The sequence below is a fragment of the Nestor notabilis genome, unplaced genomic scaffold (genome assembly GCF_000696875.1).
Source record: "Nestor notabilis isolate BGI_N333 unplaced genomic scaffold, ASM69687v1 scaffold9453, whole genome shotgun sequence".
NCBI classification, from domain to species: Eukaryota; Metazoa; Chordata; class Aves; order Psittaciformes; family Psittacidae; genus Nestor; species Nestor notabilis.
In genome coordinates this window covers 1,210-16,251 of record NW_009923369.1, presented here as the reverse complement: position 1 = coordinate 16,251, position 15,042 = coordinate 1,210, and the positions used below count along the sequence as shown (strand labels likewise).

The following is a 15,042-nucleotide window of genomic DNA, read 5'->3' as shown; positions in this document are numbered from 1 at the left end:
TCCCTATTCAAGTTGCCCATTAAGGTCTGGTTATGGTACAAAACAGAAGTAGGTCCTTCTTTCTCTAAAGCTCATAGTGCTGCACTCTCAACTGACCTCTAAATAAAGATCTACTAGTTCAAGAAAGATGTTTATATCTTCCACTCCTGATAACAAACTGAGAAGTGCTAAAAAACACGCCTTGGATGAACGTACCAGTTACAAACTCATTTTTTCCTCCTTAAATACCAGTACAGCTGGTGGTTACCCTGGCATAAACTGCCAGACCCCAGGTCATCTAAGCGGGAGGTGCCTCCAAATACATATGAGCAACCAAGACTCATCACACATAGGCTGGGCAGGAGGTGGCCGACTTAATTAATATCTCCTCACTTCCCTCCTCCCCATTACCTTTTCAAGTTTGATTTACAGCTGTGGGCCAAGCCTAGCTGGAAGTGACATATCAACATAATGAAATCCAAGGCAGGTTTGAAAAACAGGGAGGCTCTCAGCACTGTCAGCATAACCATCGCCTGAGCTCGGAGGAGACAGACAGGCTGTGGCTGAATACACTGCTCTGGCACCCCAGTGAGACTTCCTGGACCACTCTGCATAAGCTCAGTCCCTGGAAATAGAGGGACAAACAACCAGCATTCTACACAGGGTGACAGCCACTAGCTGTCTCCTTCCACCCATGCACCTCTTCACGCTTAATTATTTGGAAATGTATTGCATTAGGACACAGAGCTGCCTTGCATGGCTCTTTGTCGAGATCCTTTGCATGCATGTGCAAGCACATGTGTGCATACAACCACCTTGTGAGCTGCTCATATTGGAAAAAAGAGCAGGGCCTGACATTTGGAGAGCAAAGTGCAGCAGCAGAAACACAGCAGGAGTCGGGAAAGGGGCAGTGGGGAGGAAAGAAAACGCAAAAGTGTATTTGCAAAGCTCATTTACCACACATGTGCTCAGTTCTGTTGCTCAGAAGGGAGGGGGCCTGATGGCAACACTGCAGCTGTGGACATGATCTCCATAGATGCCCAATGGCTCAGTATATGCTGCCCCCAAGCCAAGCCTTCCCAGTCGATATCAGGTGTCTAAACCCACAGCCAGCCAGGTTTGGTTTGCATCCTTATTTAGGAAGGGGGAAAGAAAAAAAAAAAAAAACCAAAGAAGAAAAATGCTTTTCAAATCTCCTGTAAAGCAAATCCTGAAACTTAAAAACTTTCAGTTGTTTTTTTTTTTCTTGAAACAAAGCTGCCTTGAACCCATATTCAATTTTCTTGCTCTTTTCATTATTCACACTGACAAAAATACATCAACCACATTTTAAGTTTCAACAGCAATTAATGGTTGAAATTAAGTAATGGCTGCCTAATACTGACTGAAACTTCCTCCTAGATCAAATTTCTTCCATTTGTAATGAAAATAGTTTGAAACTGATACAAACAGTTCAGTTCACACATAAATATTTAAAAATTTGCAGGAGAGACTGATTTAGGCCATTATTTTATCACAAAGTATGACCAGCAGTAGAAAGCTTATTATACATGACTGTCACTGACACATTACAAACTAATAAAACACAAAATGCAATTCTGAAAAAGAAATTGGAATGAATCTATAGCAAGAGCACTTTTTATTGGGTTTTTTCAACACTATTTCTGCTCAGCTTTGCAGTCAAAATGGCAACATTTTTCCTAAGTATTTCCATCTTAATTAAAAATGGCATTTTTATAGAAAAAAAAAATGGTTTGATAAGCCTCTTCTGACAGGTCTTGCTTCACCTTTCCTAGATGTACTGAGCAAGGATGCTAGTATGTACCCACCTCACAGGTCTGCTGCTGAGCTCAATTCTTTCTGTAAAGAGCCTGTACCCTAAAATGGCAGTGGCTGGAGCACTGTCCCCCGGCACAGTGCATATCAGTATGACCTTAATCATACCTTAATTTAGGCAGCATGATTGAAAAAGGATCCCAAACCAATAAACTGCATGATTATATAGGTAAAAAAAGAATAACTTTCAGCGAAGGCTATTTCACTGCCTTTCACCAAGCGGTTGCTACTCGCACACTGCCTTTGCAGCCTGAACGTATTAATAAACACTTCTATGGCCAGGCATGCTCCTGCTGCTGACTTAAAAGATGATGTATGGAGAGGGAGGTAAACAAAATAGGGATTCAAAGGGAGGGGATGGGGCTTTTGCTGGCTGGCAGGAGATAAGTTATATTCCAGGCTTCTGGAAGAATATTGTAACCAGAGGAAAGAAAGATAAAACAAAACTAATTGCTAGCAGGTCACATTCATTAGCTCCTCTGCCCGTTTCTGGCAGCAGAAAGCCCTTCCTTGTGCCAGGGACAAGTAGGAGACCTTGAAGCCATCTGCTGCCCAGATGTGTAAATGTAATTATACCGAAAGGGCTGCGCTCAAACACCCTGTGCAGGTGCTTCCAGTCCCCTGGAAAAGAGCTGCCTTTCAGCTTAAACCTAAATTGCTCCTGCAGCAAGAGATGCTGCAGGACCACAGTCCACTGCTTCTGCTATGGAGGAAGCATGTCCTGTCAGAGCTACCCTGTCACCTGCTACCAGCAGGGTCAGGGGATCCCAAGAAGCCATCATCACTTGGCACTGGCCATCCTGAACTCAGAGTCATCCTGGCCTCAAGGATGGGTCTCGCCACACACCTACAATAAATTCAGACCTTTGAAAAAATCAACAAGTGACAGGCAGATACAGGGCTTCAGCACCCATGTGAAGTAACTCCTACAAAGCATTCAAGAGCATGTCTGTGTCCTGGGGCAGCTCAGAAGTGAGATGTTTTCCCTTGTCCCCATTTCTTCCAAGAGACCCATCTGTCTAAGGTACCTTTCCCCTCTTTGTCTGGATGTTCTTTGCTTAGAGAATGCTTCTGTATACTTTCTCTTCCTCTGCCTCAAGAATATTTCTTTGGCTCCAGCAGTCTTATTTTCCTAGCACGATGGCTCCTTAAGAGAGGCACCAGATTGCTTGCTGCCCCACACGAGCTTTCTTTTCAGCTCTAAATCTGCTGGTTTATCCCCTTTCTGTTTTTCCCTATCCCCCATGTCTACCCCAACATTACGCTGGTCAGAACAGCACGACTATTTCTAATTTTCAGGCTGCCCCCCTCCTTCCTGCACCATTCTTCCAGAAGGAGCCAAAGTTTTGCCTGGTGGAAATGACTGTTATCTGCAGGACACTTTACACATTACTTCCACGCCATTTGGAGTTTTCCGCCCCAGTAGTTTCTGTTGCATCTCTCATTTCACTTCTCAGGCACGTGCTTTAAAGGACCAGGGTCTCCTATTCACCCATGAAGCCATATAAGGGACAGAACTGCCAGAGGTGGGGACTTTTTTTCTCCCTAAGACATCAGGGCATCACTCAAGATTCTCTGATGATCTCCACCTGGCATCACTGTATACACATCAGCAATAATGGCAAAAGCTTGCATGCAGATGACCTTCAGAGGGAAAGATGCTTCCAGGTCTGAACACCTACTTTCTCACAAAACTTCACCCATGCAAGGAAAGGAAACACCTCCACAAGCCTCCCACTCCTGTTCAAACCCCCACACCCAAGTCACGCTACTCAAATCCTCCATGTCTTATCATACAGATGGAGTGCGACTCCTTAATAAACACCTCACCTGTTGAAAAGTTCAAGTCATGGGAACATCTCTGATCTCAGCTGTACAAGCCCTTTAGCTGAAACACTGTGTTTTTCTCAATGCACCATAGCCTGTTTCGTTTAAGTACCTTTCTTTAGTGCTGGAGGAGAAGAGCAAGGAGAAGATGCCAGCTCTTGCCTGATGTGCTTCCAAGCTCTTGCCCAAAGGAAATGCCAGCATCCGAAAGCCAGAACAAATGCCCAAGACATCACCCATACTTCCCTGCACTTAAACAGTCTGTTTATGTTGTGCTTGTATGTGGAAAGTAGGGACCTTTATGAATATTTACAAACTCGCCCCAGAGCCAAACGTACCCAGCGTGCCAACACACATGGCATCCCACCCGTCAGAGTAAACTCAGCCTGATGACTTGTACATTATTCACATCCCTCAGTCCCTATCCACTTGCTACTTTCTCAGCTCCTTTCTGCTCTTCCATGCCAGTGCAAGCCAGGAGACAGGCACTTGCACAGCCTCTTGATTACTGATGAAAAAGAGTGTCCAGTGGCATTTCTGGCAAAATCTTGACTAGGCAATTTTCTCCATGTAAAGATATGTTTTAACATTCAATCTTCCTGAGCAATATAGAAATAGTCCCATCCTGAAGGATCATGCAGGCTGAGGTTGAGAGAGGAGGGGAGAAGACATGATTTCTTTGAGGGATATTATATCCTACCTAGTGATTAGAGAGCAGACGAAACCCTCTCAAAAGGATTATCACATCCAGCTAAGAGATGGTTTTTTAATAGATGGACAGAATGCCTGTACTTAAAACTATTGAAAGGAAGGCACAACATCTCTCTGCTTCCACGAGTTTGCTGGACAAAGTTGGAAAGTAATTAAAGGTTGCTAAAAAAATAATAATTAAAAAATATGGAAAGGCAAAGCATCAAAACAATCTCATGGTGACCAGCTCTCTGAAGCCAGAGAGACAGCATGGAGATCTAACCTGTTATTTTGTCTGCCAACTATTCCACCAGGGCTGATGAAGGCTGGCTGTGAAACCCAGCAACAACAAACAATTAAAAATGAGGATGCTTGGGGAGTTTGATAAATGTTTTACATGCTGAAGATTATCACCACATACCTGTGCAAGAGGTGCTGCAGCGAGCACCAGTCGAAGCCTCACCTCCCACTTCTCCAGCAGGCACCAGAGGTGAGAGATCACCCTAGGTCCCCAGCACCAGCCATGTTGATGGAATGCCAGGGTGGAGAGGAGACAGAGGTGCTTACCTATCTAGGAAAGAGAACTGGCTTGCTTCTGGCCAATAGTGTTTAATGAACACAGCTTGAATAATTCAATAATTTGTTGTCTTTGTAGGAAGAATTTTTGAAAAAGCACACCAAACCACCATAAATAAAGTTGAATCTGAAGTGCTGCATAGGAGTTCAATATGCTTGCAAATTTTGCTTGTACAAAAGTGGCGGAAGGAGGGGAAGGCTGGATAAGTTATTCATTGTAAATTATTTGTTCAGTTCTAAAATCCACACAGAAGCATAAGATCAGGGAGAGAAGAAAAATAGTGAGCGGGGAGAAAGGGGGGGGGGAGAAGGAAAGGGGTGGGGGGGAAAAGAAAAAAAGGAAATGAGAAAGGAGAGCAGCCAGCAATGATTATAGGCCATTTTGCAACGTGGCAGGAATATCTTTTTTATCAGCTCTGTTACCATCATCTTCAATGTAAAGGTTCTTTATTTAAAGGAGGGGGGAAAAAAAACCCAAAAGGTGCCTGGAAGCATGCAAGGGAATGGCTAATGCAGCTGAAGTGGGAACTCATGCTCACTGCAGCTGCTTCATATGCACAGCATCAGGCCTTGGAACCATTGCAATAGAATTGTATGAGCCCCTGAAGACTCCCAGGCAGGATGGCATGGAAACTGATGTAATTACAGACATTATTACCATTAAAGCAAAATAATAATTTTAATTACAGCTAGGGCTTTTGGGGCTTTCTCTGATCCTCACTACCCCTGGTCACCATCTAGCATGGTCTGGTTCCAGGCTGTGTACTGGGACAGGGCAGTGATGGTTCCCTCCTTTCTCTCTCCCTCCCCGCCAAACACTTTTCTGCACGATTAAAAAAAAGTAATAAAATCCCCTATTTCAACTACATCACCATATTAAGGATGGAAACTGTGACCAACAGCTTGTGAAGGCTCAATCCCAAAGGCTTCTCCATGAGCAGAAGAGACTGCTGTTGATTGTAAGTGCCCGGCTGCCCCCTAATTAAAATAAATTGGTAAATCAGAGCTGAATTCAGGAGGTGCAACACCTGCAAGCTGGACTATAGGTACGCAGCCAATGCTGTGAGCTGCCCAGAAACTTTTCTTTTTATTTTTAAACTCCTTTCCCACAGCTGTGCCTCTAACTAGCATTTGCTTGAACTCAAGACGAGATGAGCAAATTCCCAAGGCAGATGGTTGTGGTTACAGATGCAGAGGGTGCCTTTCAAAAACAGAACCCCATTATAATTACTATCTCCTGTCAAGTTACAGATAGTTCTGTGCGGTGCGACTGTCATCTCGTGAATGTTTGGGGTGCTAAATAGCAGTCTATGGCCCAGAGCCTGGCTGAGGACAGCTTTTTGCTGAAAGATGTAATCCAATAATATATATTACTTTATAAATCATTTTGTTAAATGTAACAGAAGGAATGAGGTAGGGAAGGCACCAAAGAAGAGAAAACTGCACTGGAAACCTCTTGAGAGGACATTAAGTGAAGAAACCAACAATTAAGTGACCTATCTGCCAGCATGTGGCAACTGGTGGTGCTCCAGGCCCAGGAGAAGGCCATGGACAGTTCGAACTTGATCAGTGAGCTCAGCATTTTGGGGGGTTATGAGGGAAAACAGCTCTTCGCAAGAAGGTACTAGACTTGGTTACCACACAATACATAACAGCCTCAATGTCTGAGGAACCTCCTCTGCAGGACCCAAGATGTGCTCCTGCAGATAGCGTAGCACGTGGAAGTAGCAGATGCAGTAGAGAGGCTTGCAGAGTCATGCATTTTAACCATAAGCTTGAAGGTTGATCACTTCATAGATAAACGGAGGGCTGTGTGCCCCAGAAAGTCTCATTCCTGGAAGGTGCGACTGGAAAGCCCAGCAGGCACCCAGGGAAAACAGCCACCCTGATCCCAACACCACACTAGATGCCACAAAACTAACTTGTGGCTTGGCTCCACTTCACTTGCTTGCTTCACATAAAACCTCTGAACTGTGACAATGCAACAAGACTGAGTTTCCTATAGATCCAGTGAGATAGAAAAATAGATTAGATAAAGCAGATCAGACTTGTCAGAAACTGAGGCATCGCCACAACAGCCTGCCACGGGTTCAGCAATGTATGTCTCCCACTTTAAAAGCCAAACACTGAGACTCCCAGAAACATGGTACCCTGGGGCTGGGTGAGAACAAGGAGGGTAAAAAAAAGAGTGAGTACAAGAGGTGAAGTGCAAGGGATGCATCCAAGAAGAGAACAAACCCTGAAGGTCAGAGTAGCAAGCACATGAGCAGCTAACTAATGTACTACAGCAGCACCACAGGGCAGGGACACAGGCACACACGTCCTAGCAAACTGGAAAACCATAAAAGTCTATTATAGCAAATCAAACAGCAGTCAGCATGACAGCCATTAGCCTGAAATGAATACATGAGAACTTAATGAGCTCTGTCGAGGCCAGCTTGGTGAATTAAGTTGCCAATTCTAGCAGGATTCCCCTTTTCTTTACAGACTTTAAAGCATCCGCACCGCCTCGTTGCCTTTTGACAAGCAAATCACGGGGCACCCTTGCCCAGACGGGATGGACGATTACGCTGGAGCAATATCCATCTCCTGACACATGGACCCTTGGTCAGCTATTCCAGGCAGGTGCTGGGGATGCGATTAAGATATGACAAGCACAGAGGACCAGTGGCATCAGCCCAACACGAGTGATCCCTGGTCTAGGTATTTGGAGCTGCTGCGATGCAGAGGAGTCCACAGTTAAACTGGACATCCTCTCCCCTCTCCCCAGGCTAGAGAGGAATTGCAGTCTGCAGCCCATGCCCACATAAATTCCCATTCTCATATCAAGTAGACTGTGTAAAACGCCAGGATGGGTATTCAGAGGCAGTATTGTTTTTAAAGGTCAGTTTACTTCATGTTCCATTTATTTATGCACACTCTTCTTTTGACTTTCCCAGTGCCACACAATAGCAGTGAGGTTTAAATAGCCTTTCTGTTGCTGCTCCATTAGCTAGGACAACTGCAAATCGATACATCCATTTATCTCAAAATTAAAAAGAGAGAAACTCTCGTTAGCTGCCAATTCTGCACAGAGCCAGTCTATGCAAAGCCATGCTAGCGCTTCTGCTAGACTCTTCTGTGTTCCCAAGCTCCAGTCCCTGTTTATTCACTAGCCATAGGCCCTTTGGCTTGGGCTGGGTAGTCTTTGAGGTAGACTTTGCTACCCACACTCTCACTGCTTACCCTCCCCTGAGCTATCTGGATGGTGATCCAGGGACACTATCATCCCCTGCCCATGATGGGTTCCCCAGCCTTAGCTGCTCTCCAGGTGTCCTCTGGCTCCAAAAGCCTCAGCTTCTGAAGGCACATCTCCATGCTGTGCCACCTTCAGCTTTGAGTATTCGTGGAGAAGCAACAGGGAAAACACATGTCCCAGCAAAGCTCTCAAAGCAAGTGGGCATCTCTTCCTCGAGGGCTATGCCAGCACATGCATGGTAAGTTCATCACTCACATCTCCTGTGGGCCCTTGGAGTGTCCTCTTTAGATGGTGCGACACCATGCCCTGCCCTCATAGTGCCTGACAAGGAATGGATCTCTCCCCAGCAGAGGAACAGAAGTGCCTCCAGGATACCAGCTGAGCAATGCATTCGTGGCTCATTAGCCTCAGATCAGTGCCCTTGGTTAAAGATCAGAGATAGAAACTGGAAACTGGCACATGGCGTCTTATAATTAGATTAGGCCAACCTCCAGAAAAGCACAGCTTTAAAGGCCAATTGGCAGAGCAGGAGCACTGAGGGAAGCACCGTGCTTGCTAAACCCACTTTCCATCTCTCTCTTCACATGAAGAAGGGAGTCCTGTGTACCTGGTAAATAGCAAAACCACAGATAAATCTGAGGGCAGGGGAGAGGAGACCCTTCTCCTTCAGTCCTACTGACATTCCTTCTGCTTAGCAGACCTCTGCAGACAGACCACCAACCAGGAGAAGCAGCAGCAAGGCAAGACAGTCAAACGTCAGCTTCCAGAGGTCCAAGCAGAAAGGCAAAAGTGAGGAACAGCTCATGCAGGTTTTGCCAAGTCATTTCTGCACTGCTCGTGCTTCAAAGAGGAGAAGAAATGGCTCTGACCCAGTGTCATTCTCAAAGGGAGGTTTCAGATGACTTGGTGCAAAGATGAGACTAAAACTCCCAGCTCATACATCACAAGCAACTTAATGAAGAAACCTCATCCTCACAGCAGAGGGACAGGGAAAGATCAAAGCCCAGCATGGCAGGGCACCAGCAGCCAGCATATTAAATAAACCATTGTAACATAATCGTTTATACCTCTCAATTACTGTAGACTGCTTGATTTCACACACACAGAAGAACACTTGACCTCATGCACACCAGAGGCATGCTCTGGTAAAAACAGGCTCTGTCATGGCACCAGGGTGCAAGAGGGAGAGGTTCCTTCCCCTGGATGACATGAAGTGCCCTACTAATTCCTTATTTCAAATGTAATATCCTGACCATGTCTTCCTAGTACCAGCAAGCACCTTTTGCTCAACATTTTTAAAGCCAAAATTCACATCAGATCTGTAAGTTCCTGGTGTATTTCTGCCAAGCCAAGCCCTAGGTGCGGAAGCTGTCCCTGACAGTATGACTAGTATCACCTTCTTTGCAAGGACCAGCATGGAGAGAGAGTGGCAGAAGCTTGGGGAAACTGTTCTTGGAAATGTTCAACCCTTGGCTGCATAAAGCTGTGAGCAACCTGACCTAACATGAAAATTCTCTCTGCTCTAGTGGGAGCTTGTGCCAGATGATCTCCTGTGGTCTCTTCCTACCTATGCTATTTCTAGGACACCATGGGACAAGTCCTGCTACAGAGCTGTTAAAGGAAACCACCAACAAAAGCAGAAGCCTTTTGGCAGGACTCTGCCAGAAATCAGCAGTTTGGATAAATATTTATCCCTGCTTCAGATTGCCTCTGTGACAAGAACTGTACAGAGATTCTCCCCGGCTCAGAAGAAGAGAAAAAGAAACAGAATCACATTTACAACTATTTTCAAATCCCACATTTGCCATGGGAAAGACATCAACAAAGCTGTAAAGACTCTGAGTCACAAAGGTCCTCTTCCACCTGTCTTCCCAACACGCAAAATACAGTTCACTTTGTTTCTGCCCATTTTCAGGCAACAATAACTTCCCGATGTTTAATCCTGCCCCCAACCTCAGTGAGGGTCCATAGCAGGAGGACAACCCTGTGGCCCTCATACAGCCAGCTCTGTGGTGGCACCAGGCAGCAAGCATAGCCAAAGAGGGAAGAGCCAGAAGCCAGGCTGTGTGGAGAGGCTGCAGCAATCCCTACCTCTGGTATGCGGACACTATAGGGCTGGTTGTGGAATCGTGGGGGATTGTCATTCACGTCTCCCACTTGGATGTTGACTGTCCCTTTGATCACCTGTGGCCACAAGGATAAACAACAGAGAGTGGTTGTCAGCTTTATGCATGGATTTAAAACCTAAAGTAAGTTTGTGGCTGTTTTCTGATATGGGCTTTTGGCAATCAATGGCCAGGGGTGACCCTACTCCCCATACCCCTCAGGGTGATGCAGAAAGTCCCCCGGCGACCCATGTGTCCATCCTCCCTGCTCCCCTCCACCCATGCCATGGGCCATGAAATGAGAAATCACACTTACCCCTTGGCTGTCGCTGACAGAAAATTCAACCGTGAATTCTGACTTAGTCTGAAAGGCAAAGAGTAGAAAAACATATAATTAAAGATACTGTAGTGTTTATCTGTAGATGGCAGGCTTGGGACTTTTAGCCAATATTATTACATGCAAAATGCTTTCAGGACCTTCAAGAAAAGAAGGGGCGCTTGAGTGCAATTACCTACGTGGAGTATAAAATGCTGAGAAATATTAATGCCAGTGGTGTTCCAGTGTATTTCACAGACACAGAGAGCTACTCTGCTCTGGGACTGGAACTGGCTGCCTGATTAGCAGCTGAGAACTTTAAACAGACAACTAGGCTGAAGCAGGTGAGAGGCGTCCACTGTTTAACCTTCTTTAGCATGCCAGCAAGCACTAGCTCTCTTTGAACACCCACCCAGTCCCCAAAGCCAGAGGCTGCCTGCTTGTATCAGCAAGAGGGAGTAAAGTGCAAGGATGAGAAAAGCAGTTTTCCACCCACGGTGCCATCTCCAACTGCAAGATACAGGGACAATGCAAAAAGAGAAGAAAGTCCAAAGAAAAAGCTATGTAATTAGCCTTTGTTCAAGATGATAATGCAACACAGTCTCACTGAGGACATCTAAATATTGTTGCTGCTTTCTCAGCTTACCTGCCATGCAGTAGTTCTTCATATATCACACAGCTGGGAACACAGGGATAAACCCAGGGTCTGTACTAAGAGCTGCCTGAAATCCCTTAAGCCCATTCAAAAAAATGCCTGTGCAGTCCTCTCTGCCCCTTATTGCTTTAATTAAATTAACAGCTTGGTCTTAAATGGCAATATGTTAAAGTCATGGTTCCAGGTTAAGGGACAAGTGGGTAAGAGGGGATTATTTTGGTGTCAGGGTGTATAGATATTGCTAGTGGAGGCAGACCTTCTCTTCCTGACCTTTCTTTTCCACCCAGCAATCGTTTCACTCATTTTTTGCCAAAGAATCACACTGAGATGGACAGCAGGACTTGGACCACCACACCTATCTGGTACCTGGGCGCCATGTGGTGTTACAATTCCCCCAGTCCCAACAATCTCTTCCTCCTCCAGCATCCCTTCCCTACCCTAGTGCCCTTGCCTGAGCTGCTAGAGCACAGCAAGTCAATGTCTCCAAAGCATCATGCAAGAAAGTCTAGAGAGCAAGCTTGAAATGTCTCTCTGTGCTGAAGATTTGGTTGATTTATTCCTAATAAGATCAGCTCAGGGACAAGCAGCAGCCACTGGTGCCCAGACCAAGAGTTCTGCTTGCACTAGGGTACCAGTTCATCTTGGAGAAGGGGTTGGAGGACAGCTCACCAGAGCATGCACCCTCCTACCCCCACATCTGCCTACCCTAGGCCCCCTTTCCAAATAGGTAGGGGACTGAACCTGAGAACGCCTTTCCTAGCTTCTGCCTTGAAGCAATGCTTGCAGGCAGAAAGAAGAGCTGAAATACTGATGGAGAAGAAAGCCTCCTCCTTGTGACATCCCACCCTGCTGCAACAACATCTTCACCCATTTCCCCCTCTTCATTGGTGCTACCACGAGAGACAAAGAAATAGGGAAGAAAGGAATAATAGGAGATAAGAAACAACCTGTTGAGTACTGAAATGCTAAAAACTTGATAAAAAAACCAGAGAAAGCTGCCGCATGTATATTTCTGTCTTCACCTTTCATTTTAGCACATACATCTTTGTCCTGGGTTCAGCTACAGCAGTCTTTTTTTCTCCTTCTTAGTAGCTGGTGCAGTGCTGTGTTTTTGACTTTCAGCCTGGGAACAATGCTGATAACACTGATGTTTTTAGTTGTTGCTCAGTAATGTTTACTCTGACCAAGGACTTTCTCAGTCTCATGCTTTGCCAGAGAGGAGGGGAAGCCAGGAGGAAGCAGAGGCAGGACACCTGACCCAAACTGGCCAAAGGGGTATTCCATACCACAGCATGTCATGCCCAGTATATAAACTGGGGGGAGTTACCCGGAAGGCCCAGATCGCTGCTCGGGTCGGGCTGGGTATTGGTCGGCAGGTGGTGAGCAATCGTATCCTCTCCCTTTATTTCCCTTATCATTATTATTAGTGGTAGCAGTAGTGGTTTGTATTATACCTTAGTTACTGGAGAGCTGTTATCTCAACCCGTGGGAGTTACATTCTTTCAATTCTCCTCCCCATCCCTCTGGGAGCAGGGGGGATAAAGAAGACGGGAGAAGTGAGCAAGCGGCTGCATGGTTCTGAGCTACCAGCTGGGCTTAAACCACAACGATCTTTTAGACTCAGGTTCTGTCTTTTTTAAAAAGCAAAACAAAACAAAACAATTGTTTTCCTTCTAATCTTTGTGGGAGTAAAAAAGATTTTAAAATTTGTTTTGCCTCCATACATTCTCTCCTTCCTCTTTTTCTCTACTTTCTCTTTTCCTGCATCATTTACCTTACTACGACTCCCTCTCCCTTTTCAAGTTTCTCTTTTTCTTCCCCACTGTACCAGAATCAATCTCTTGCTTTTCCTTTCCCACCCGTTTTCTTGTATGGCTTTCTCTCCCTTAACTTTTTGATCCCATGCATCCAGGCCAGCATTCTCTGCTCCCAGCATGCTATCCACCTCCATCCCTTGCCTCCTATGCCATCCTGCTTCCTCCACCATAAATTGCCATTTACACCTTTCCAATATCCATACCAAGCTATGTATGTGTCTGTCTTCACCCTCATCCATATATCGCTGACTTTGAGCCCCTGGGATCAGTTGATGGGTGCAAGATCCTCTCCTGGTTCAGCCTGGCCATGCATGCAAGCTCTGCCCATTTTTTTCACCATAAAATCTATTGATGTCCCTCCTTGGCTTAAGGCTGGTATCATAAGTATTGCAAAACAGTAGGTATTTGAATAAGGAAAGATTTATGACTCATGCCAGCAGCTGTTAGCACAGGGAGGTGGAGGGGAGAGGGGTGAAGAAAAACGCTTAATTTTTCCAGAGCCTCACTCTTAAGACTGTGAAATTGAGTTTGCCCTCCCCCTGCCTGAGCAGCATCCACCAGTCTGCTCCTCCAGATCCCTACAACTGGTTGGCTCCAACTGCCAGTGCCTGAGGTGTGTTAATGAGTTTTATCTTCACAACATTGCCCCTGGCCAAGGAAGTACTAAATACAGGCAACAGAAGCACAGGGGAAAAGAAGCACATCCCAGTCTTACCGAGATCCTGTCCAAGAGCCTGTGCCATCCTTTTCTCCTCACTCCATGAACAGAATAAGGGCCAGGGTTTTTACAAAACAGGCACCTGGATGAGATATCATCTTTGCACACCAAAGCTACACTTCAAAATAGGGGTGCGAAACAGCTTCAAGGCAAGAATCTTGCCAAGTTTAGCATCCAGCAGCCTGAATCCACAAGATGATGAAAAGTCATGATGAGATTGAATACGCAGGGATACGTCATATCTCTTCACACACTGTTCTAAATAGTAAAGGATTTAATCAGAATATAAAGAGGGAACTGTAGATTTCACTGAATGAATAAGCATCCTGGCTCTTTGGAAGATCATGTCCATTTATAATTTTCTTGACTTCCAGACTCACAGATACTATTCCGGGATCCAGGAAAACCAACACACCAAATTGAACCAGAGCACCCTGTTTATTCCCCGTGGCCCCACTGAGCTGGGGACAGTGAGAAGGTGGCTAGGGACAGACCCTGATGTGGACACACCTGGATTCCCAACTCTACATGGGAGCAACACCCAGGCTACATCTCAGCTCCACAGAAGGTGGGGAGCCACCATTTATCTGAGCAGAAATGGTTTTCCTCCTGCTGAGGATGCTCTCAGCAGCAAGCGGCATTACCTCTCTGTCCAAGGGCTGCCGGAGCCAGACAACACCAGTCATGCTCTCCACAGCGAAGAACCGGCTTGCTTCCTCACCAACCACACCAAAGACCAGCGGATCGTTGTCCAGGTCCCGAGCCAGCAGCTGCGTCACTGAGGAACCTGGGAGAGACAGTGAGAAAGAAATCATGAGCAAAACAGGACAGAGAGGAAGAAATCCTTAAAACAGTCAGCTTGCCAGAGGATGCAGGTTTTCTGCCTTCCTCCCTTAAGTCATCCCCAAACCATTTTCCTGTGGTACTATCATGCCTCAAGCAGCAAGGGGAATCAAGCTGTGCATGGTCTTACTAGCGTAGTAAGCATAGCATTGTTCTCTCTAGCATAGATAAACCAAACCACAGTTCCTCTTCTCCCTCCCCCTTACCAGAAGAGAAAGCCACATTAGCTCAGCAGAAGCATAGCCATCTTGAGTGCTAGAGATAGTGGAGGAACCTGTGCCTCTTCTAGATAAGCATCCACCAACCTCCCTCACTCTCCCCTGCCAAGGGGTGCCACCAGCAGATACAACAAAATTTGCAGGTCAAAAGCAAAGAACCCAGTGGCAAGGGCATAGATATGATGCCCGCAAGTGCCTCAAGGCCCAGGGATTCGGTAGGGCCT

General features: G+C 45.9%; 1 protein-coding gene across 1 annotated transcript in view; it reads right to left on the bottom strand.

The window, feature by feature from the left end:
- Positions 1–14,544, bottom strand: part of CDH23 (cadherin-related 23) — a gene marked incomplete at its 5' end in the record, with an annotated part of 131,001 nt that extends 116,457 nt beyond the window's left edge. The window contains 3 exons of the mRNA XM_010012102.1: positions 10,238–10,330; positions 10,568–10,615; positions 14,402–14,544. Coding sequence (XP_010010404.1) covers positions 10,238–10,330; positions 10,568–10,615; positions 14,402–14,544 — 284 coding nt within the window. The remainder of the gene's footprint in view (positions 1–10,237; positions 10,331–10,567; positions 10,616–14,401) is intronic.
- Positions 14,545–15,042: the final 498 nt, after the last annotated feature.